Source organism: Falco biarmicus, chromosome 6, assembly GCF_023638135.1.
Source record: "Falco biarmicus isolate bFalBia1 chromosome 6, bFalBia1.pri, whole genome shotgun sequence".
Classification (NCBI taxonomy): Eukaryota; Metazoa; Chordata; class Aves; order Falconiformes; family Falconidae; genus Falco; species Falco biarmicus.
The window spans coordinates 85,708,254-85,732,704 of record NC_079293.1 but is presented as its reverse complement, the minus strand read 5'-3'; the positions used below and the strand labels follow the sequence as shown (position 1 = coordinate 85,732,704).

Here is a 24,451-nt window from a genome sequence, read left to right as displayed (position 1 = left end):
CAGCAGAATCTGGTCCTACATCAAAAGAACTACCCAGCATTGTGGTGGTTCTCTTATTGCAAAGTACAGTGAAGGTATCTTGCTCCAGCTAACATGACTTTCACATTACCAGCTGTCAGTGTAATATGTCCTGTGTGAGAGGGAAAACGTGAAAAGAACTGGGTGGCCATTTTCAGCCTGGATTTGGAAACAATGGGAGTTTGCGTGTGCATTCGTAATGGTGATATAAAAATGGAGAGAGGTTTTACGTGAGTGTATGCACCTATGCGTACTTTTGTTTAGCTTTTTTTGCTGTTGTCTCGCTGTTTAAGTGCCCTCTTTAGGTGCTTTGACACATTTTAATCTTTTATGCCTCATCCTAAGCTGTAAAGGAATGAATTCATGGTAATTTTCTGGATAGAGATCTACTGTGAAGAGTATCTTGTTGAAAACCTTGCTCCTTTGGCTGGTTGTGCAGCACTACACGCTTACACAGCCTAGTCCTCACAGGGCAGCCTAGCTCTTTGGGGTTTTGGATGGCTCTGTCTGTCTATTGTGTAGTGTCCTTTGGTTAGTGCTGGGATCCAGAGCTGATTCTAACATTCACCAGCTCATGCAGACCTTTCCAAGCTATAAAAAAAACAAAACAAAACAAAACCAAAAATCAAACAAATCAAAACCCCCAAAACCCAAAAAACCCCAACAAAAAAATCCAACCCAAAACCAAACAAAAACAAGTTCTGCATTGAACATAGCAAAATCACAAACATCTTACTACTGTGAAAAATGATGTCAAAAAGAAGAGTTTCTGCAGTGTACCTTGTGTATCATAAATTGTGCCAAGTGCATTGAACTTGGGAGGGGATTTAACAGCAGTTCAGCTTCTTTTGCTGTGGGGTAAATGAACAGATTTAATTGTTTGGTGTTAGTGTTCATGATACGTGGGAAAACCACACGCAAGCTCTGATAATAGCAGTGAACCATAATGTCACCTGGTATATAGAAACGGAGGTCAATACACTATCTTCAGGGTGTGTATTTTAAATTGCATATGAGGTGAGAACACTAAAGGGCTCCAAGATACAACCCAAAACATTGTCGCTCCCCCGCCCCCCCTTTTCCAATAGCATACGTACTAACCTGCTGTAGCGTTTTGGACTGGTGGCATGATGCTCTGTACCGACTATGCCTGCCTTCAAATCTTTGGCCTATAGGCAGTTATTCTGGAGAGAAGGTGGATAGCATGGCTGGTTCAAAAGAGGGGCAGGGAAGTCAGCAAACACTGGTGATCTGCTGCTGGGAAATCCTGCACTGCACCATGAAAGCAGTAGGCAGGATTAGATCCAGCAACTCATATAAGATCAACTGGCCTTTTTTTCAAATCTAACATTTATTTTCACATTCACATAATTTCTTCTCAAGGTAAGTTCACATGGAGGCCTCAACCCTGCAAAAAAAAACCCCAAACCATGGTGCTTACTATGCTTTCTGTATAGTCCTTTTGGCCTTAGCTGTTGATACCACTCAGTTGTGGTGAAGTACCTAGAGGTGCCTTTGCCTGATGCCTATGTGGGTAATTAGAAGAATGGCCTGAGGAGTTTCTAGGTAATTATCTTTATGCAGCTCAATTTATCTGCAAGTTGTGTGAGAGTGATACCTGGAATTTAGCCGTGTTGTGCTAGTAGCTAGATTTGGAGCTAGGTATTTTTAGGATTGACTCTAAAGGCTTCTAGCTCTTAATAGAAGTTAAGAGACTCGTCTGCTTCTCCACAGACCTACTCATTCGATCAGGGGTGTAGGGGAAAAGAAGAACTTATGTGTTTTCCTGATAGTAATTTAGCTGGTTTCAGGTATAGTCATTCATTTTATTTCTTGGTCCCTTTCAGCTTGTACCTCCTTTTAAACCTCAAGTGACATCTGAGACAGACACCAGGTATTTTGATGAAGAATTCACAGCTCAGACTATTACAATAACGCCGCCTGAAAAATGTAAGTCAGAAATTATGCATAACTCAAAAATAATCACTTTATAATAAAGCACTTTGTTGTTTTTTCTGTTTGAACGGAAGAGCTATTCTCACTGTTACTGATAAAAGTGTTCATATGGAAGTGTGTAAGAGTAACTCTCAATGACAGTGTTTTTAAAGAAGGAGTAATTACAAAACTTAAAATATTAGAACATTCTGGGTTGGGGTTTGAGGGTATTTTTGGTGTGGTTTTTTGTTTTGTTTGGGCTTTTATGGGTTTGTTTTGTTTTGTTTTATTTTTAAATAAGACAAAACACCAGCTTCAAATGTTTGCTGGTTGACAGTCAAGGTCCCAGTTCAAGAAAAAGTACTTGGAACATGGACCCTACTTTAAGCATGTGGATATTGCTAGTATGTTGTCTAGGTTTAGTCAGTTAGGTGTATTTTAAAATACTTTGAAGACCAAAAGGAAAAAAAAAAAAAAAAAAGAGAGAGAAGAGCTGCCAGAGATAAGTGCGTGTCTCTTGTGTAGATATCAATTACTTGAAAGTGAAATTTCCTGTTGAGTCCTGTGCTTCAGCAGAGCTCTTAAAGAAGTTATTAATATAGATGTAACTGCTGCACTGGGCATTGCACAGAGTTTCTTTGTTGGAGTGAATGTAATTTCGCCACAGTTTTTATTTTTGTCGTCTTTATTTTTTGTCATCTGGTACACACACAAGAATCATGATCTGATCAGCCCAGCCAGGGCTTAAGAAGGTCTGGATTAATTTACCAAGCCAGAGCAGTTAAAATCTTGGTGCTGAGTTCTTGAATGATTTTTCTTTTTTAATTGGAGGATGGGGAAGGAGGATCACAAAGGTAGACAATAAAGGCTATAGTTAAGGTTGATTACCCTTTCATAGAGCTAGCTCATTTTTGGTGTTTTAGGATTCCTAGGTTTATCTACAGTTTTCTGTTGGTATGTAGATCTGGAGTATTTTCTGGATTTTGCATTTTTAGTGTTTGAACACAGTCATTTAAGGGCTTTTAAATCTTCCTGCTGTGAAAAAACCCCACCCTTTCTTCTCCCATCTATCATGATAAGAATTTGAAAATATTTTGCTAAAATTTGGATTACCTTGGAGTCTGTGATTCAGTATCATAAAGTCCTGATCCCTTGAAACTCCAAATATGAAATGAGAATGGCTATTTATCCATCGAAGGTTGAAGCAGTACAAAATATCTCTATGCTACTAAGACTTCAGCTTTAAATTTATTAAATCCAGAGCAAGGGATCAGTACCAATGCAGGGAAACAACCTGCCTACCTGAAGTACATATCTTGGCCTCTGGTAAGCATCTGGCTGCTGCAGCAACTTTAGCATGAGCTGCAACCCCACCCCAATCGTAAGAATAATAAAATGGGGGGTGATGACCAGCAGCAGGGCAGAGATCAGCTGTGATGTGGGAAAGCCCTCCCACAGACCTGGCAGGGCTGCCTCGCCTGAGGCTGTGGTCAGTAGCATCGCCAGCATCACAAAGGTGAATTTTCTCTTGTGCCAGGTAGATCTTTCAGCAAACTGCAGGGGTTCAGGGACCACGTGGGCTTTTGCCTTTTCTGGGTATTGCCACAGGAAATGATTTGTAATTATTTATCTTGTAAAATCTACAAGTAATCGTGTTATCTACAACTTGGTATCACCTCTGCCTGATGTGAGGGGGTTAAAATGGGTTTTAGGGGTGGAAGGTTGGTAACTGTGTATCAAAAGGTTTCTGCTGAGCTAAAGATCTTTTATAGTTACATAAATGGTTTTTATAACATCTAGGCCAGATATTTAAATATCAAAGTTTTGGAAATCATGCTAAGTGAATATTGAAACTATATCTTGTATCTACAGTAATTAAACTGATAGCAAAACAAACAGGCTCTGTACATTAGCCTAATTTAAATTGACAGTGTAAAAGGGAGATTGTATTTGAAGTTACAGAACTGAGAGGCACTGTTGAAGTCAAGCAGCCTCATCACAGCGATTGCCCAAACCTCCATTAACTCTAGTTTTTATACGTAGAATATACAAAGGTACAAACGATGTGTAATTCTGAAAGTTTGCATGTAAATACATCATTAGAATAACAGTTTCAGTAGGAGTCTTTAATAATAAGCACTGTTAAAAAAATCCATGTGAGAATGTAGATCCAAATTCTCAGTTAGGCAACATCTGGTGCCTGGTTTCCATTGGCACTGCAGGAATTTTGTAAATAAAAATATTTATGAATTTGGCTTAGTCCGTGTTTCCTCTGATCCCAGTAAATACTGTAGAAATAAATAGTTTACTAAAAAAATAATATGTAAGAATTGAAACACATAGAACCTGCATGAACTGTTCATTTTGGTTTTCCTTCTAACTCTCTGTTAGAAATGGAGGAATACTTAAATGTAACTATGCTAAGATTATAATTTCCTGAACTCACCTTAAGAAACATGGGAACTGGCTGGTTCAATCAGCAATCGGCTTCTGTGCTACCAGGAGCTGGATGTGCTGGTGTGTTTTAATTAGCCTAGAAGGGGCAGTAATGACTGAAGTTCTGAGGTGATAGTCATAAAGAAACGAACGAACCAAACCACCCTGAAATAAGCGGTGACTTACTGAAAGGATGGGAGCACCATTCTCCTCTACGAGGGTAAGCGTATGTGACTCAAGTCTCCCTTTAACTTGAGCCTTCGACTTCAGCATTGAACCCTGAAAGATGTACTGCATATCAGGTGAATAATAACATTTTGTTGCAAATATAATGACATTTTGAACTTCTCCCTTAATACAGATGATGAGGATGGTATGGACTGCATGGACAATGAGAGGCGGCCGCATTTCCCCCAGTTTTCCTACTCTGCAAGTGGACGAGAATAACTTTTTTGTTCTGCTGCTTCACTGTCATCTTAGGTTTCTCACTGAAAATGATTCCTGAACATCACCACCAGTACTAGATCCTACTTAAGATAGCAGGGGCACCTTCAGAGACCATTCCAAATTGAACAAGTGTCTTTCCCAGACCTACCCAAAATCCAGTTAGGTTTTGCATGAAATACGAGATTTTTCTCTACTACGCTCTCCTGCTGTGGCTGCTGCCCACAGTCTCAGCAGAACAGCAATGTCAAGAAGTTACTAACAGTTTCTTTGAAGGTAGATGACTTGACTTCGGCGTTGTACACCTTGTGCGCAAGCGGTCATCTATTTTCCCTCACAGTGGAGGCTAAACAAAAAACGTGTTGGTCTAGCTTATCTTCTTCCAGAAGGTGAATCAAAATTGTAATTAGTCTGAAAAGACTAGTCTATAACATTTTCTTGCATCTGTTTGTGCTGGTTAGAACGAGGAAACATAGGGGTGGTGATGTACATATGCAAGGTTTTTGTTAGGCATATCATTACTTGAAGCAGGTCTCTGTCATTAACATCTGGCTGGAATTTGTTTGGGAAACGTTTGAGAGAAGGACTTAAACTGTTGATATATATAAATATATATATATATTATTTTTTAATTACTGTTGGATACTACAGAAGAAGCAGAAGGGCTGGGCTCACCCAGCCTGCCACTTAGAACTTCCAGGTTCATGTGCAATCACGGAGAATCGAACATTATACATGCAAGAAATGAAGGCGTAAAAGCAGCAGTTGAAGTTGTTTAGGGGTCTTACAATTTGCACCAGATAACATCTTTCTCATGCTTTTCTTTTTCTTTCATGATATACGTCACCTCTGATGGCTGAAGAATGTAGACAGGCATAATGGTATTGCTTTTCACCAAAATGTGTGCACCAAGGTAAACAGGTGTTTGCCTTACTCGTTTTGATTTTGGGTTTGTGAATTAGCTTCTTCTCCAGGTGTTTCACTCTGAATATTCTCCTTTTTTTCCTTTTTTTGTTGGTTTGGTGGGTTGTTTTTTTTTTGTTTTTTTTTTTTTTTTTGTTATACTGCAGTAGTATTTATTTTTAGAGATAAGGATTGTATGTGTCATGTTTGCAAATGCTGCTACGTCTTAGATAGAACAGGCTTATAGCAGTTAATTTTGTAATATATGGAAGGACTGTACAAGCTGAAGGGAATGATGCACTTTTCTCCCACGTGGAAATTTTAACACGGCTCTGAAATTGTACATACTGCTTAGAATCAGATTTTTGTGAATGAAATACTGTTTTTTAATTGTTTGGCAATAGAGGTGAGGAATTCCAACCTCATGTGCCAAAGGGTTAAAAAAAAACAGACAAAAAAGCTACGTCTTTGTGCTCCATTGAGGATAAATGTAATGTAAGAGCTTGACAGCACAATAGAAAATTTCGGTTCTGTATGAAGGAATTGCATTTGAACAATGAGACCACAGTGATTACAAGAAAAGCACTTTATTTTAATAAGTAAAAGAGTAAATTTCTGGGATCAGCCGTTCTCGAGAAAGGTTTGCCCTCAACCAAAAGTCTCAGACCCCAGCACGTTACATGTAACTGTGGTACCTGATTGACTGAGTTTAAAACATCGCAAGAAACGCTCCACTGATAGGAAAACGTCTTTCCATTTCCGAAGATCTGTATCTAACAGCACATGTGCATAAACTTTAGCTTTGATCTTCAGCAATGATAATCTTAATAATAAACCCCTTGGTGCTAGGAGTCGGGACACAGCGCAGTGCCGCGATAGCGCGCGCCTGCCCTTGCTAACGACACCTGAAAACCCGGACTCCATGGGATTATCATTGGAAGTATCTCTGCGTTCGGGTCCTGTTAGCTCCCACGAAGACTGTGATATCGCAGAGTGTTACTGGTTGCGTTGTGTGAATGAGTAGCTGAGTCTGAAAGGCGAGATGTTCCTACGCAGATGCCTCAGCCTCTTGACGTGGAACGCCGAGTGCCCCGGCATGAAGCCCACTGCTGGCAGTGCACGTGCTGGGACGGTCAAGGGGTAGACGGGCATTTTAGCAAGGCAGCTAAAGACGCAGACTAATTTAGACAATTTTTTGTGTTTCGTGTTTTATCTTTAGTAACGGATGGATAATCAGTCAGAAATATATCACGATGTATATTTAACTATGTAGGATCTCCTGCTGTCACCTTGTAACACTAAACACGTGTAGAGATTATCCCTCTACGGCAAGAGAGGAGCACAGCAAACGCGTTGCAGGTCTGTTCTGCGCTGGTAGTGTGGAGGTGTCTACACTGACACAGTGAGTGAGTGACTGAAATAACCGAGTACCTAATAGATAGATGGGCATTAATTAGTTCTCTGCAAAGGCCTCGTGCTTAGAGACTAAAACTACGGCGACTCAAAACTCCGTGTTACATGCCTGTGTTTTTTCCCTATGTTTTCAGCTTGTAATAGCAATAAGTTTCTTGACATGAGGCACCTCAAGCTAATGACAACGGGTGCCGCACCTCTGGCCAGCTGTTCCTTGCCTGCAGAAGCAGCCCTGTGGTTAGCTCTCCATCGCGCAGCTAGTTAGAACGCGGTTTGCGGTAAATATTTGTCAGTGAATAATTTGAAAACCTTCTAAGACTTCACTTTGCGTTTGTATTGTCTGCCTTCCAAAACATCACTGATCAAGTTTATGCTACGGAGGGAGCCAGCGGCCGCTGGTGCTGCCGGGGGTTGGCGGGTTCTCTCTCTTACCAGTGTTAGAAACGGGTGAAAGACAAATGGGCAAGCGGTGCCCGGGGAAACTTTTGAAGCTCTTCTTTTGCTGTGCGCGGTTGCGGTTGGATTTGGACAGGAGGCGGTGGCTGGTTACCTTGGCGAGCCTTTTGAGCACAGTACGTTTCAGACCTGAGTCCAGCTTGTACTGCCTTCCATGACATACTATGCCCTCTTGTACTGCAGCCATCTCGGAGGAAATAGGTCATTTCTGTTTGGATTTTGGCAGTTTTGCACACGGCTTCGCTTTTCACACTAATCCATCTTCCAGTACATTCCTGTTGCTTAAAGAACATTTATTCCAGTATTGTTTTACGTTCTTCTTCCATCTTTACTTGCGGCTTCTTAAAGCTGACTGTTCTTGCAGGGGCCATGTGCTTCTCCTAGAGTACAAAAGTAAGGTCTTTCCTTACTAACTGCAGGGTCTATATATTACACCTCAATGTACACACTTTGCTGCTACTGTTTGTACTGTCTACAGTAGAATTTCCTTATCTTGCTCCTGGTAGTGCATTACAGGCAAGCATGAAATGTAAAGTATTTATTTAAATAAAAACCTCTAAATTGGTAATTGAATTACCTCCCTGTAGCTTTAGAGTTTGTGACATTTCTTGACCTTGCTAGTTCTTTCATTAGATCCATGCAAGATCTAGTCATATGGTTAAGGATATTAAGCAGACACGATTATGAACCCAAGAAACCGTATTACTGTTGGTCATACTTAAACTGTTTATTTCCTTAAGTATATGACCCACAAGGATGTGAAATAACTACAAGAAACTGTTTTTGTACACTGTACATCCTTAGTATTTTTACACGTATATGATAGGGATGCACATTATTTTCCTTCGTACAGACAGCTTAAATAAAGCACTATGTCAATCTGCTACTTCTGTGTTTTTTAATGCTAACTTGTTCTGGAGGTTTGTAAATATATATATATATATGTTCAAGCTTGCCACAAAGGACGTATTTTTTTATATCTGCACATTACTATTAAATATCTTAGAGGATAAAATTCCTAAGTTGGTCTGTGTCAGAGAAAGAAAAACCGAAATGAGAAGGCTATATTGCAGATTACAAAAGATTTCTCAAGTTTTGGGTTAAATATTTACTTCATATTTTAAAGTAATTTTATATAGGTTAGATGTTTCAATCCTGAAATGCACAAAGAATTTACTTAATTTCTTCTTACAAGAAAATGTACATCGTTATTTTTTTATCACTGTATATATAATGATCTGTGCATGTTTAGTTACAAGTTTTATTTGCTGTGAGAAGTCCTAGTGATAACTGTAACTCGCTGTGACGTATTTCAAATACTGGGTGATCAGTTTCAGCTTGTAAATTACTAAGTTACAGTATTGTTAAAAAAAAAAAAAAGTTTTTATGACTAAGCAAGATGTATCTGTGCTTTGGACCGAGGCTGTTTCCACACAGGTGGTTCATGTTTACTCTATGAGGTGTATGTCACTTGTAAAAGCAAATTTGGGTTACACTTGTGAAGTAACGCTTGCACAGGGCTACGTTCCTATCAGAACACCCACAAGGGATTTGCCATCTGATGAAATTCGTGTAGCCTCACATCCCATAGCACAGCGCGTTAGGGTGAGGAGAGGAACCAGCGGGAAGGTGGGATTTGCAGGGCACCTCGGAGTGGGACTCGTTGAAGCCCGCAGGCTGGCGCCGGGCCCTTGGGGCCAGCCCGGCAGGAGGGCGGAGTGTCCCTGCGGCGCTCGGGTTGTAGCTCGGCGCTCGGTTGCGAGTGCTGCCCTGGAATAGAGGTGCCTCATCCAGGTCTCAGGTTCTTTCCTCTTTTCTCCTTTTTGCTTCCCTCACCTCCGGCAGGGGCAGGCGGCCGGCCGCTGGAGCGGCGGTACTGGGAGGTCAGGATGCGGCAGCGGCAGGAGCGGGCAGGCTGCGTCCTGCGGCGCGGGGTTGCGCTCTGGCTGCGGAGGTGGGATTGCCTGGATTTGATCGCCTGGTCTGACACGCGTAAGCTTTGTAAAACGAAACATTTTGTGCCCAAGTAGAAGTGGGGGCGGGGGGAGAACCATGAGACAGGCAGACCTGGTGCTGTCTGCGCCTAACGGCTAATTAATTGCTATGAAGCAGAGTAGCTGCTGCAGGGAAATTGATTCCTTCTAGGCTCCCAGCACCGTAACGGGTTGTGCCAACGCCTGGGATGAGTATGAAAACCTCCTTCCAGCTGCATATCCTGGCAGCCCAGGATGCGTTGGTCAAGTCAGGCCGGTACGGGTGGGTGGGTGGCTAGCAGGCAGCAGTGTGCGGCCACCAGCAGCCACCTGGCAGGTGAGGCAGGGCCAGAAAGGTTGAGGGTCCAGTTGTGCCGTGGGCTGGGGCACGGCAGCTCCTGGATCTCAGTGAAGCCTACGTGTTGGGACGAGGTGCCAGAGTTCCTTTGCGCGCGTAGCCTATACGCACTTTCTCCTATTTTAAACACAGATTTATGCTGTGGAGTAATAAAAAATAAATTTAAAAAAAAATAGTTTGCATATTCCTACATTTATAAATGTATATTCTTACCTGTGTAACCATCTATAAAGTAGTGACACTTAAAAAATTGTCAGCCTCGTTTCTACGGAAAACACCTAGAGTTCGAGTAGAGAGAACTTTCTGTCATCAGGCTTGCTCAGACCTGAGGCCGTTCTAAGCCTGATGAGCGTCAGATTGGTGAAGCAGTTCAGCGAGGCGATCAGATGTGTTTGGCAGTTTAATATGGCAGGAAATTGAAATAGGGAGGAAAAACCACTTTGATGTTAGGGGCCGAACCACTAATAATTCTTCAAATACAAGGGAAGGAAAGATTGTGTCCCACCGCAAACGGTAACTTACCGCATGTGGTGTTACTCCCATTTTTGTTACGGTTTATGCGTTCGTGCTGGCTGAGGTAGCTTTATGAACAGGGACCTGTTCTTTGCACTTTCCCCCCCCCCCCCTTTACTAGTGCAATTCTACAACTACACTGAAGGTAATAGGTGTAGAAACTATTTTTCTTATGCACTTGGTTTATCCTACACTAGTTAGCAGAAGATTGAGATAAATTCTTTCAGAAACAGTCTCATATTTGGAAAGTAACTTTTAAAAAGACAAGCGTGCAGTTAACCAGCAAGCAGGCCTCCAAATGTTGTGAGTTTTGAAGCCGGGTTCAGCTGGTGCCCAGCAGTGAGACTGCCACATCTTTGCCGGTGGAAAAATCCGGCATCGCCACATCGGTGCCGAGAGCTGGGTACCTCGCGTGAAGGCTGATCCGGACGGACCGAGGGTTCCCTTAAAGGCTTTAGCCAGGGAAATGTTTTACGAAGGGAAACCTGCCCCGTGGAAATTCTTCCGCATTATATGGAATCCTTCTCCGTTGTTCGTAATGCTTTTCTGCTGGCTGAGTAGTTGTTGAGACTCTCGCTTCGGTATAAAAAGCGACAAGTGCCCTGTACAAATCAAGTTCCCAGGTAGATTCTGGTCATGAATGTTAGAAGCAGGAGCGCAGCGTGCTTGCGCGGGACTTGGGAACAGCCCCCTTCTCCCTCCTCCCCGTGCGCACGCCTTCCCTGGAGTTCACAAGGACAGAACTAGGAAAACAAGAACCTAATTTAAGTTTATTGGTACCAGTCTGTAAATAAGACAGCTATGTTCAATTACAAAAATAGATAAAAAGATTTTATAAAGACTTGTACAAATTACAAATTACAAATTAAGTCCACGCTATAAAAAAATAGCTGTTAAAGCTGGCTCGCGAGCCTCGTCTGTTCGGAAAAGGCTGGGCTGTCCCCTGGGAAGCGCGGTAGGCTGGCAAGGCTGCGGGATATGGGTGAGTCTGGAGTTAAAACCAAATGGAGAGCAGCTGAAATCGGCCAGCAGCGTGCCTGGTGGCTGCAGGGGTGTCTCTGGGTGAGCCTCGGCCAGGGGTCAGCCAGGTGCAGAGCAGACCTGAAAGATAAAAGGAGGCGGCGGGCGGGTAAGTAAGTAGCCTGTATTGCCTGGCCGCTGGTTCTCATTTGCGTCACTTCAGCCTGTGGGTGAGTTCTCAGAAGAGAAACGCAGACCTGGTTACAGCCCGGTAACGCACCACGGTGTAAACAGGCGCCGCTCCAAGCCTGCGCTTCCCGCAGCCCTGCTGCCCTCGCCTCCCTGCAATCACAAGTCTTACAGGTAGCAAGAACAGGAGCTATTTGATTTCGGAAAAACCCCAGGATCTCCGTGAGCTTTAGACACGGCTCGTACTTAGCAGTGAAGAGCTGAGCCCTTGTTTTGGGGCACGTCTGAGGTCCTGCCCCTTCTCCTTCCCAGGAGGGTGGCAGGTGGGTGCCAGCCCATGCGCGGGGTGGGCAGCTGCAGCGACATGAGGCGCCGCCGCCCAGGGGGCCAGTAGGAAACTTCCCCCGCTGTGGGAAGGGTGACGCGCAGTGCCGAAGCTCTTGCGGAGCTGTTGGTTTTGCTTCCGCGGTAGCACTTCAGGGCTGAGTTACAAGCGAAACCTCAAACTCGATTGGAGCTGGGGAGCTACCTAGAATGAAGCCGCTGGAGTTCCAAAGTTTGAATTTAAGAGATGTAAATGACCTCAGAAATAAAAATAAACTTTCTACTTTGGCTGGTTTTGCATTAGAGGACTAAAGGGTTTTGGTGGTTTTTTTCCCCCTTAGTTGGTAAGGCAATTAAAGTGGAGAAAAGGAGAATTGATGAAGCTGCAGTTCACTAAAGAACGAATTAATAACATGGTACTTTCCCCCCCCAAAATACACGCACTAACACCAACTGGCTAAAGTTGTGCCTGCAACCAGGGTGAGGCAAAACGAACTACAGCCACCGAGCACCCTGGGGCTTGAATTCCATCAGTGGCGGGCTAGGGACAGCCAGAGGACACCCACCCTGCTGCTGTAAGCCCCAGCGTTACGGCCGGGGTTAGTGCATGGGCAGAAGCTTGAAAAAGGCAAAACCCCCGCAAACAATCAGCTCCCGCCGAAGCCTCCTGGCAGCAGGTGCCGTTGTGGGTGGCTCACAGTGTCCCCGAGCAGCCCCCTCCCCTGCTGCGCGGCTGCCCATGGTGGCCCAGGCGGTAGCCCCGCGCCTTGGCTCGCTGCTCGCCCCCTGCGCTGCCAAAGCGAGCGTGCCCAGCTGCACCCCGAGGCAGAGACTCGCCCCTCTCCAGGCACCCCTTTGCCAACTTCCAAACCTTCCTACCCAGGAATTGTCACGCTGTCATATATGCCTCTAACTCAATAGCTTAGCCTTTCCCTCTTCTCATCCCCTACAGCCACAGAAAGCATTCCACTGCCCTGCCCGTGTGCTTGCACACCAGTCAGGTACCAGTACTTCCAGCCCAAAGCCTTGGGGGGCCTCCTGCCACCCAGCGTTAACGCTCTGCGAGATGCTGACCGTCCTCAAGCGGGCGTTTCTCCACCTGACCACAGCCTGGCCTTAACCGCTTTGAAAATACCGCGCCGACACCGGCCGAGCCCCTGTGTGCCCCCTGTACGGCAGCCTGGATGCCAAAGCAGTCGTTTAAGATGCGCAGGTCTCTTAACGAGATGGCCACGCATCCGTCACTCCGCATGCCCAGGTGACTGGGTTGGTGCCAGCGCGCGCCTCTTACCAGTCTTGAAGTTTCCGCTCCTCCCAGCGGCACGCTGGGACCCAGTGAGCCCCTGCGGCACGGCACGGCCTGCCCAGGCTCCTGCCCACACCCCCGCCTCCCTCAGGGGCACCCCTTTATCTGGGTGCTGGGGTATGCAGAGGGCGCAGGCTGGGCGTTTGGGTAGGAGCAGAACCACGTCACGCCGAGCGGTTTGGCTGCGGCTGCTGTACGCGTGAAGGGGGGAGAGGAGCCGCCAGCTGCCTCTCGGCGAGGAAGCGCTCGGCTGGCGCAGGTGCCTCAGTCCGCCCCGGCACAGCTGCAGACCCCAAGGTGGAGCGCCGGGGAGGCCAGGTCTCGCTCCTGAGCTCTGCTCAGCTCTGCCCACTGGCCAGGCACCGCACAAGCGGTCCGGGCCTCCTACGGCTGCAGATTCCCAGACTGAAGAGCTAAACACTAGGTGATGCAGCACTTGAAGTGTGCCACCAGGGCAGCCAGGTACCAAGCAGCAGGCTCTCTTTATCCCCTCCTGTCACAGTTTCATTCTCATCACCTCTGACTAAACTCCATCCAAGCAGTAATGAAGACTTTGCTTTCAGCTGCTTAAAAAAACCCCCAAACCGAACCAAAAAACCAACACCAACCTGTCTGTGGAATGGCTCTGGCTGGTACCAATGCCTGGCAGAGGCACATTAAGACACTAAAACCCACGCAGCCCCGCAGCCCTCCCCCCCGTAACCTCAGCAGCCTTCAGGTCTCCCGAAGAACACTTGAGGGCTGCGTAAGGATCAGCCTGAATCACTTTTGACATCAGAGATGGACGAGCTGCTTTTTTGCTGGACATAAAGCTCCCCTTCTGTAACACATCGTGAAAACCAGTGCAAATGGGGTGTTCGGGGGCACGTCACCTGCTGCATCCCTGCTGGAACCTCACTGAAAATTCCTGCTGACAAGAAACCAAAGCAAACCAGCCCTGGGGAACAGCTGGAACTCGGCAGCACCTCCCACGGAGCCACCAGAGGGGCCAGGACGGGCCTATAGTCACGGGTGGGTATATTCTAACTTCCGTTCAGGAGAAGGGCCGTCTGTTGGCAGGCGTGCTCGCTGTGGAGAGACATCTGTAATGAGGGAGGAGATGGTTTTAGTGGCTGCGCCATAGGGACAGCGGGGTTCAAGCCAGGGAGGGGCTGGCTGGCCGGAGGAGCCGTTTGAGGGGAAGCAGAGCAGCACCACGGGACGGGCACCCTGGCTGGAGGTGACCCCCCCTGGCCCAAACGCCGCCAGGCCGGCCAGCACCCCCTTCCAGCAGCCGGGGGCTGCCGGGGGGTTAGCAACCGGCACAAACGCTTTTCTGTCAAGCTGAGGGACACACCAAGGCAGATCCTGGAGTGAGGAGCATCCCAGCTTTCAGAAACGTGCTCACGCCGGCTGGGCAGCACTCGGTAATCGCAGCTCAGGGGGTTGTGGGCCACGCTACACACTTGGGGTTAGTACCTGCGTGGGAGGGGAGCGAAGTATTTCTCATCCTCTGACTTGCAGCAAGTTGCAGTATAAGAGACGGTCAAAGGTAGAAACTCAAAACTTGAACCTTTTGAAAACTTTCACAGTGAGAGGTATACATCCCATAATTAAACTGCTGACTTTTTATGTGGACCTGAGTATGTTATGCTGGGCAGACCGTTAATAAACATTAGTGCCATCTATTAAGTGTTTGCTTAATGGCCTGTAAGATCGGGCCACATTTTCATCCTGGTCCTTTTCAGCTCTATGAACATGAAAATTACAGTGCGAGCATCTTCCTGTTGTAGCAGGTGGCTATTCTGAAATAATACCGAGCTTCTTGCCGTAATAGGAGATTAAACATAACTATTTTAAAAGCATGTAATTCACTGCTGAGAATGAAAAAGATGTTTTCGAAAACTGTAGTACTTGTCTTGGTCACTCCTTCAGAAGGATGCTAAAAGCCTCTTAACTCAACGTTGCCTGTAAGGGAATTCAGCCTGTCGCAGGATCAGGTATTTCTTTTATGGTGATTTTTTTTGCATTCACTTTAAACCCCAGAATTTTCCTTATAGCATCAAATGAGTTTTCCATGAAAACCAGACTCTCAAAACACCAGAATGCAGTGGGATTTAAAGACATCCTTCTTCCTCTTCTCTTTTTCTTTCTCTTCTCCCTCTCCCCACTGCCTATACCAAACACTAACACTAGAAATAAAAACTGCAGAGGAAGTAACCAGAGTTTTGAAAACAAATCCTATGAAGGTTATAGGTTCGTCAGCGTTTGTTTCAGCTAGTTTAAAATCTGGGACTTTTAAATTAAAGTAACTCTTAAAGGCAATAGGAGCAGCTCTAACAGCTGTAACTCCAACAGCACCGCTTCGAGTACGATTATATAAATCATGTTTCTTTCAACACGACAGTAACTTTTATAATTCATTACAAAACAAATTGTAGCCTGTCTGAACGAAGAGAGAGAGTTCAGCTTCCTTGTGAGGAAAATACTACTGGAAATGACAAAACTAACCAATTCCAAATCAAAAGACAAACACTCAGTGATTATCCAGACCAAAAAGTACCTATGGTAAGATCGGAGTTCTAGAACTTCCTACCTTGCTAAAAGTTTTATGTTCCCCTTTCCCACCAATTTAAATTTTTTAAGTTTTGGGGTTTTGTGGGGTTTTGTGGTTTTTTTGTTTTTTTTTTTTTTTTTAATTCTGTCAGGTAAACCTGTCTTTGCCGTGGAGTGCTTGTCCTAAATTTTTTAGTGCTTAAGAAAAACAAACACAAAAAGCTCTAACAATTTCAAACCCAAAAATGTTTCAAACACTTCCTTCTCCCTTTTGTCTTGAAGTGTTTGCCAGATTCAACCCACATCTGCAAATAGTTTTAGTCCTCCTTTCCTCTCCCTCCCCTCTCTCTATATATAGGATATAGAAAAAATACCTACTTCTGCTCACTTCTCTTTATCCATCCAGGTTTTTACTTGATTCCATCTGTGTCCTGTTTGAGATCTGCATCCCATTTTTTTTCCTGAAATATGCAACTGCAGTTACTAGTGGCTTATGTTCCAAGATACAATAGCACATTTGGGTTAGTGTATTTTACATCATTTTTAAAAGATTAGGTATGACTGGTTTCTCCCTCTTCCCCCCATCAAATAATGATAATAAAAAGTTAAATTATTACAAAGGAGAACTGTTGAACAATACGGTAAAATGTGGAATATGATATCACTTTCCCCTTCAATTGACACCAATTCTGCAATGGATTTTAAAAAAATGTATTTCTACACTAACTACATACATCTTTCTGTAGTTAAAGGCTCCCATTTATGGTGAGCTGCTCTTCAGTTTTCTTAAAACAAGTGTCTGATATTGCAGGCTGCTTTTTTTGGCTGAATTCCAATTCCCAGAGAACCACTGTTGCTTTAAATAGCTGCAAATAGATTTTTAGGACTCATTTTGTAATAATTTTTTATATCATTCTTCTCTTCTGAGTGTTCTCAAGTTAAAAAGTATCCTCTGGAGCACAATTAACTTGTAATGAACATAAAGAAGGAAGCTTTTGCCAGTCAGGTCTTGCTAGCAGTACGGCATCCGAATGATTTTTGTGCTTCTGCCCAACTTCATAAAAGCACGCTTGCTTCCAGATAAAATAGATTATCAATAACAAAATCCCTGTGGACCATGTAAAATCGGTTCACGCTACCACGAGTGCTTCCCTTCAAACAGAAATCTTAATTTCCTTTTCTGAACAACCCCCTTCTTAAACTATCTTACAGAGAGAACACTATGGTTGCCCTGAAATTTGCCAGTAGTTACTACATGCTGATAACCTCACCCCACCTTGAGCTACCAAGTTTGCCTACAACAACAGAAAATCCCATGAAACCAAACACACTGACATGATTAACGACTTAACAAAGTATGGATTTAATAGTATGAGTTAAGTATTTTGGCCAATTCATGTTCTATTTACTGCTAGGTGTGCTCCTGGACTCAGTTCCTACACTGAATGTCTTTCGTTACCTCGTTAACAGGACTCCAGTTATCCCGGGCAAACTCACTAGTTCACGAGTTAGAAAGCACTGTGATATTGTTAAATTAGTTCATCTACTTAGTCACAAAACGAGGGTTTGATTTGTTAATGGTTTTACTGAAAACCTCATTCTGTGCTTGCTAGTTCTCCCTCTTCTTTTTGTGAAACAAGAATGACAAACCAACCCCCCACCCATGCAGCCCTCTCCTTTATTTCCAAAGCGCTGACTGACTGAAGAGCAGTGGCCAAAAAAATAAAAAACCCCACCCCAACAGTCCACAAGCAGCCACAGCTTCCTAGGGACCACTGGGAACAAGAGGCAGTCCTGCTAGAGATGCAGGGCAGTGGACAGTGCTCAGGCACGAGCATGTGCACCATCCCACATTAGGGTGAGTGGTCATGGAGTAGCAGGAAAGATAAGTGACTTTTTTTTAAAAAAAAAGGGCGGAAAAAACACCACAAAGTGGTAGGAGGACTGAAGGCTGACAAATGTCAGCACAAATGTCAGCAAAAAGCTCAGAGAGATTATCAACACCAAGCTACCGTTTAAACATTATTGCTGTTAAAGAACAATTTCCCTTATCTCTGAAAAAGGAACACAAAATCTTCTGATAACAAAGCTAGGAACTGTCACCAAGAGGAACTTCTGCTGTTTTATAGCCATTTCAGAACACTTTCTTCATTTAGTTTAGGTTTAAGTGAGACTCAGGTCCAGCTGCCAGTCTCTTTCCAATTGCATGGATTTTTTTTTTTTTTTTTCATAAGGTAATGCCTTATTTTAAACAACAGCAACAAAATCCAACAGCTGAAATGAGACTGCTGGCAGATTTTCCTGCTAAAGCTGCAGAATATTCCCCTCAGACTTGCCTTCCTTTTGGCACAGTACCTGTGTTCGCAGAAACTGCACCTCTTCTGTAAGCAGCTGCTTCTCTTTGAAGAGCTGATTCTGTTTGTTGAGCAACTCCACTAACTGCTGGGCAGTGGCCTGGCAGTGCTTGTCAAGCTGCTGTAACCTGGAAAAAAAAAATAGATAAAAGGGTTGCAGAGCATCTGAAGTTGGAGTTCATGGTAGAAGCTTTGATGTTCGCACTGGCGGTTGCAGCTCCCAGATGACAGAGCTCAGTCTGGTGGTTGGGCTGAGACTGCTCCTCGGGTGGGCATTCGGTATATTTTACCTTCACACTTTACACGAGCACTTTTAAAGGTTTGCACTTCTGATTTAGAAGCTTTATCATGACATGACAGCACATTTGCTTTGCCATTAAGTGACATCGGTAAAGACCGCAGGACTGCATCCCGATCCCTGCAGCTAAGCAAGCTGCACACGCTGGAGCTGCTTCAGTAACCGTCTTCCTGGAACACATGCGCCATCCCAAATTATAAACCCAAATACCCCAACCCCCTGACAAACTGGATGGGAAGTGACAAAAACTTTTGGTTTCTGCCCACTGCTCTTTGCAAGCCGGTCAACGTCCAACATTTGTTACAGCAACATTTATTTCAAGTAAGCTTAGTGTTAATGAAGCACGTGAGCATCGCTCCTTGAGTAGCAGTAACGGGGGTTCCTGGGGAGGGATGTAAGGAGCCCATCACTCCAAAGATCCTCCTCACCAGGGGCTGCAAGACAGAGGGAACAAGCTGGCAGGGATCGGAAGGAACACACACAGGCCTTTTGCTTACGCTTGAGAAACAAGTGCCCGAGTTGGGACAGCGCTGCTGTAGACAGGGCAACCGCACCTTTGCTTCTTTAACCACAAAAGCCGGTGTGGCTTGTCAAGTCCCCAGTAACTGTTCATTGCCTCTGCCACGAAAAAAATGCAAAAATTCTGCTTGGCACCTGTAGCACGGGACGTAAACAGCAAGAAGATGGAAACTGTGTTTTTACATTAAATGCATTTCACTCTTTATACAAAAACATCTTTAATTAGAAGTCCTTTCGGATATCTTAGAAGCTTCTTGTCTTTAAATAACAGTGCTCTGGAGAAAAACGTACACAACTAAACACTGTGCACTAAGGGAACATGAACTCTTTTTGTCAATTTATTTCTGGATCTAAGCTTTGCACTTGCTTTTGTAAACTGTTTCTTGCTCAACACACAAATACAGCTTCAGCTGAACAAGGGTTTAGGCTGTATCTCGTACAGGCTCGCTTTGGATGGAATTAGTTATACACTTACAATAAGACATGTGATTTTCAGAACCTTTTTACTTGCAGCTCCATGCGGTAGTTTTGACTTGTACAGCTGTCACAACTCAGCTGAGCTAATCACTCTGAATAGCCACATCCTTCATCAGGATTGTTCAAATAACTGCATTAGTACACAGCCCCAAATTTCTTGATCAAAAGCTAGGAAAATCTAGCTGAAAGAAAACCCCGCAAATCTATGTCAAAACCCGTATTGCCTCATGTGTATCTGCCAGCCAACTTCCTTGAAATCAAACTGCAACAATCACGTGGCGAACGCTGAGCGCCCATATTTCATAGTGTCCTGTTACTCTGCTCGTATTTCCTTGCAAAAGAGCTTTGAGGAGCTGCAGGACCATCTCCTGGGGATCAGAACAAAACTAAATGCAGCTAGCTGCAAACAGCGACAGCTGGTTGCAAACGTCCGATGAAGGAACGAAACCCACCACTTTGATAGCACAGGATATTCTACTAAATACACACTTAGACGCTCTGTATCTAATGTCACACTCCCTGTTCCTTCCAAACCATACCATGCTGGCACAGGCGCTGTTTACCTTTCATTCCTTTCCTAAAGGTGGTTTGCAGGGGCATTGGACTTCAAAACCCAAAGCAAAATCCACTGCCCCGCCCCACCCCCCTACCGTCATACTGTCCTTTGGTTTGTTTTTAAAGACAGCAGCTTCTCCACGAGCATCCTGCTCCCAGGGAGTGCAAGAGACGGCGGTGCTTACTGGAGGCGACCCCGCAGGTTCAGACTGGAAAGCTGAGTTCTGCTCACTACTCTGCCATTGATTTCCTTTCACTCGAGGAGGATACGTGACCTTACTGCACTTCTTCATCTGTAATAAAGACATCTGCCAGTCCTTTACTTCTAGTGTACTTATTACTAGCAGTACTGGTAAGGGAGGTGGAACTGGGACGGGATGTCTTCGGCCAGCCAGAGGCAGAACCCCAGTGCTGCCCCACCTATGGAAAGCCTGGAGGCTGTGGAATCCTCCTCATGCACCACAGCCCTACTCAACAACTACCAACTACAGGCAGGATTCAGGTCCTTACAACTTAAAAGTTTCTGCTGGTATCTACATTTAATTAATAATTTTCCCATTCTGCCAGTGTCTCAGCCTATTTAAGAACACTCACATGGTCTTTGAGAGACCCTCTTGCACAAACTTATCGTTCCTGGCAGGTAAAGACATGGGTAACACACAAGCTCCGTGACCCCCATCCCCGCAGCAACACGACGAGCGTTGCCCATCCCAGCTGCACGAGCGCCCGCCGCTGCTGCAGCCCGCGGAGCCTCCTCTGTGTGCTGCTCCTCTTGCAGCGAGGAGGCTCCAGCTGATGAGCCACCGCGTCAGTGCGAGGAACTTCCTCCACTTCTGGCACGCAGAGAGATGTCATTTCCAGCTCGTGTGAGTTTTACATCCAAACAACACGTTCTACTAGATACTCACAGGCAGCCCGTGCAGATTTCAAAAGCATTACCGGCTAACAGGCCTTAGCACGCTGTCTTGTAAAGTTCTGTATCCCCTCGGATCATGCAAAGGGCGATTCAAATAAACTACTGTAACTAGGAAAAGTCTTTAATTATGGCAATAGTACCCAATTATGCTTTCTGGTTTGTACCCACCACCCACCGCGTTCCATGTAGCCGGTCCCCTTGAGCAGAGGGAGAAAGACGATGCAGGCACTGAGCTGGGTTTGCCCAGCAGGCCACCGCTTTGCTTTGATCATCCGTGTCCATCTCCAGGGCTCGAGTACAGGGTTAGTAACACTCCTTCCTACAGTGCTGGGTCATGCTGGATAGAGTGAGTAGTCCTAGTCACTGCAGATCTCAGTGCATGAATTCCCAAATTCTGTCTACCAGTCTGCTCTCCCAAAACTGCTGCCAAGCTGGCCCCTGGTCCGCACACTGGGACTACTGGCCCACGCTGGTGCGTTTAGCTCCCGAGGACAGGCTCTGGGCCCTCTCACAGTATCTGCTATTATGTGTGACATGTGCAGCACAGCCACACATTCCCATATGCATTGTATCTGGCCTGCTTGCTGATCTCGTAAATGATTCAAGATGAGAAATGAACAGCTCCACCCACATTCACTGTACTTCCCATATGTTACAACTGCACATCGATGCCTGCCATCATTTTTACAACTGGGTGACAGAACCTTCTGCACATTTTGCTAATATGAGCGAGTGAGGTTGCACGGTCGCCACGTTCACTTTGGCAACACCACCGACCAGGCAAATGTGGACTGTGTCCCGAGCATCCGAGTGACCACGGCATCCTCACCCTCCGCTCCAAATGAGATCGTTTTTCCACCATAGTGGCAGGATCTGTCCAGCTGGGATGTCAGGCGGCTGCTCCTGCTTGGCCTGGGAGTGCTGAAGGACAGGGACTGCCTCCGTGCTCTGTCATGTTACCTCGAGGCACGAGGGGAAGGCATGTAGCTCTTGAACCACATTACGTTTGCACCGCTTACAGGACAACCTGGCGCTAAGGAGTAAGCTCCCATTTAGTAGCAGTAATAATAATAGCCTTCAGGGAATTTTCCATTAACCAGTCTAAAGCAAAATTCCTCTTTCTATACGGCAGCAGGGAAGAGGCAGCTCCGTGAAACAAGTGGTTCCACAGGAGGAGAACAAAACCGAGGCGTCACAAGCTGTAAGGAATGAACGCTTCAAGGTAAACGTTTTGCTCCGATTCTCAGTCCTTGGAGCTCGTGCACAGCTTTACGGTAGAACGGCTCCACGCTACCTTGCTACTGTGTGCAGCTCCAAGCTGCAGAAGGCTGCACCTGTCACTCCCTAGGTGGGTCCGACCGGGCTATACCCCAGCCCCTCCAGAGATGGAACGCAAAGGCATCACAGACAGATTTCGTTACATTTTGACAGCGGTGGGTAGACGACCACTGCAAGACCCTGCAAAAACGAGGTGAAACATCAAACACAGAGCAGAGCTTTGGCACCAAGGTGAATTCCAGCCAGCAGAATCAACTTCCATTGCATCCAACACCACAAAGCTGGACTAGCACTACCGTGTTAGTAGTACTAGCATTACTACTAGACTGCCTTTTGTCTGCGGCCTACAGACAAGAACAAAAGCTTCCCTCTTGTCTGCAGAGGCGCATCGCTAAACCAGGGGCACCCACAAGGCTCTCGCTGCAAGCTGCCAGCCCTGGGGGCTCACAGGTCCCTTCACCTGCAGGCAATCCGCAGCGGGGGAAAACGCTGATGCAACCTGTCAGCCCTCCTCTGGGTCTAAAGTTGATTCGAAAGAAATTAATACGCCAGGATCTGCGGGCAGTGTCCACGCACCCTGCAGTGGGGACCAGTCCTTGACAAAGCAGAGGTATTAAAAGGTTATTTACTCCTTCAGCACAGTCAGGTTACTCATGTAAAACGTTTTCACTCTACTCCGCAAAGCTGAATTTGCTGAAATGGCGTGATGGGATTGCAGCAACCTGCAGCAGCTAAATCACCAAATCCAATAATCATGCTGCATTTACTGGCACACATCTTAATTAGGTTTTAATACAAGTAATCTGATAACTACTTCTGGCCAGCCAGAGCAGAGCTGTCAGAGCTGAAAGGGCTGTTATTGAGCGGCTCGTCCGGCATGCTGCTGCGGCTGCCTCCCCGCTGCCCCTGCCCAAGCCCCCCATCTGCCGGTTGCTGTGGTAACGGAGGCCAGCCCATGGCGCCCAGCAGCGCCCGCGGCCGCTGCCACCCCGTACCCCACGGCGAGACCTGGGGTGCCGGTCACCCGTGGGGGCCACCACCAGCACCGGGGCTGACACTCCATGGGCGAGGGGGTGCCGAGGCACGGCTCCTGCTGCCCCCCAAAACGACCAGAACCCAAAATGATGAGAATACGTCGCTGTGCAGCAACCTGCCTTTAAAAACATTTCTCTTGCCCGGAGAAGAGCGTAAGCTACTTCTTCCTAAGGTTCCTCTCGCATCGCTCCTCTGCCTGTAGGTGGACGCAGCGATCAGAGGCTGCTTCTGGTTACAAGGGGGAAAATCGAGGGCAATGTTGCAGACCCCCGCCACGCTGCAGGGACGCAACTGGAGGGGGCTTTTGCCCCAACATGCAGGCAGTGCCAGATGTGGTAATCAGCCTGGGAATTTAAAAATAAACGCAGGTTTAAGAACAAGCTTGTTACAAAAAGATGGAGCGAGCCAATTAGAAAAGAAAGCAGAACCCAGCAAACTTTCCACCGCCTGCTTTTATCATTTTTTTTCTGGACATCCTACCAAATTGTGATAGGAAACGTCTAAGTTGTGGTACTCAACAGACAGTATACTACAAACCCTCGAAGGATGTTAAATTTGTATATTCAAATAGTCAAGAGTTAGGAAATACCACAGCAAAGGTTTTCTGCACAGCTCCTTCCCACCTGGCTCCCACCTCCACGGGTCTGTTCCTGAGGCAATCACCCACCACAACCCTGCTGAAGAACTTTGGTCTAAACCACAACTTTTGGCAAGCCTAATGAAATCACAAAGAACTTCCGCAGTGCCCCATAAGACAAAGATTCGTACAACATGAAATACAAACTCTGGTGACTGCAGCTCATTCCTGACACGGAGCAGGCGCTGCCTAAAGTGATCCCCTGCTACACACAAATCAGTCATCTGGCTTGCTTTGCCTCGATGAGGATCTTGGAAAGCCAGGCTTGCTGCCATGCAAAGAGTTACGGTGTTCGGCTGGTGCTCATGGTGAGCTTGTTTTCTGCAGCCACAACTGCCCCAGCTGCTGTCACTCCCCACCCCTCTTGCAGGGGTGGCAGCGCAGGTCCTCTCTGCTTTCCACCTCAACTCTGCTACGCTTCTGTCTTCCCTTTTCATAGCAGAAGTGATGTTGTGTTTTTCATGGAGGCAGAAAAATTCATAGCCACCACCTTTTCATACCTTGGATCAGCTCTAGGGGTAACTAGGACATTTAAAGCAGCGATAAAATTAGTTCTTGTATGAGCAACCTGCATCTTCCCTGTGGTTTGCAGCACTGACAAATTCACATGGTAAGTTTT

The 24,451-nt window shown here is 45.8% G+C and overlaps 2 protein-coding genes across 8 annotated transcripts in view; one reads left to right on the top strand and one right to left on the bottom strand.

Annotated features, from left to right (window-relative positions):
* AKT3 (AKT serine/threonine kinase 3) overlaps nt 1–8,491 on the top strand; it is a 162,077-nt gene extending 153,586 nt beyond the window's left edge. For all 4 annotated transcript variants that reach the window (XM_056344203.1, XM_056344204.1, XM_056344205.1 and 1 more), the window contains 2 exons: nt 1,866–1,968; nt 4,751–8,491. In XM_056344203.1, coding sequence (XP_056200178.1) covers nt 1,866–1,968; nt 4,751–4,836 — 189 coding nt within the window. In that variant the 3' untranslated portion in view covers nt 4,837–8,491. The remainder of the gene's footprint in view (nt 1–1,865; nt 1,969–4,750) is intronic.
* Nucleotides 8,492–11,411: 2,920 nt separating this feature from the next.
* SDCCAG8 (SHH signaling and ciliogenesis regulator SDCCAG8) overlaps nt 11,412–24,451 on the bottom strand; it is a 116,388-nt gene continuing 103,348 nt past the window's right edge. For 2 of the 4 annotated variants that reach the window (XM_056344198.1, XM_056344199.1), the window contains 3 exons: nt 18,119–18,245; nt 16,142–16,224; nt 11,412–11,550 (listed from right to left, as the gene is read on the bottom strand). In XM_056344198.1, the coding sequence (XP_056200173.1) occupies nt 16,174–16,224; nt 18,119–18,245 (178 nt within the window). In that variant the 3' untranslated portion in view covers nt 11,412–11,550; nt 16,142–16,173. Of the gene's footprint in view, nt 11,551–16,141; nt 16,238–18,117; nt 18,246–24,451 lie in introns of those variants that run through there. The other 2 variants (XM_056344201.1, XM_056344200.1) reach the window with 2 other exon arrangements.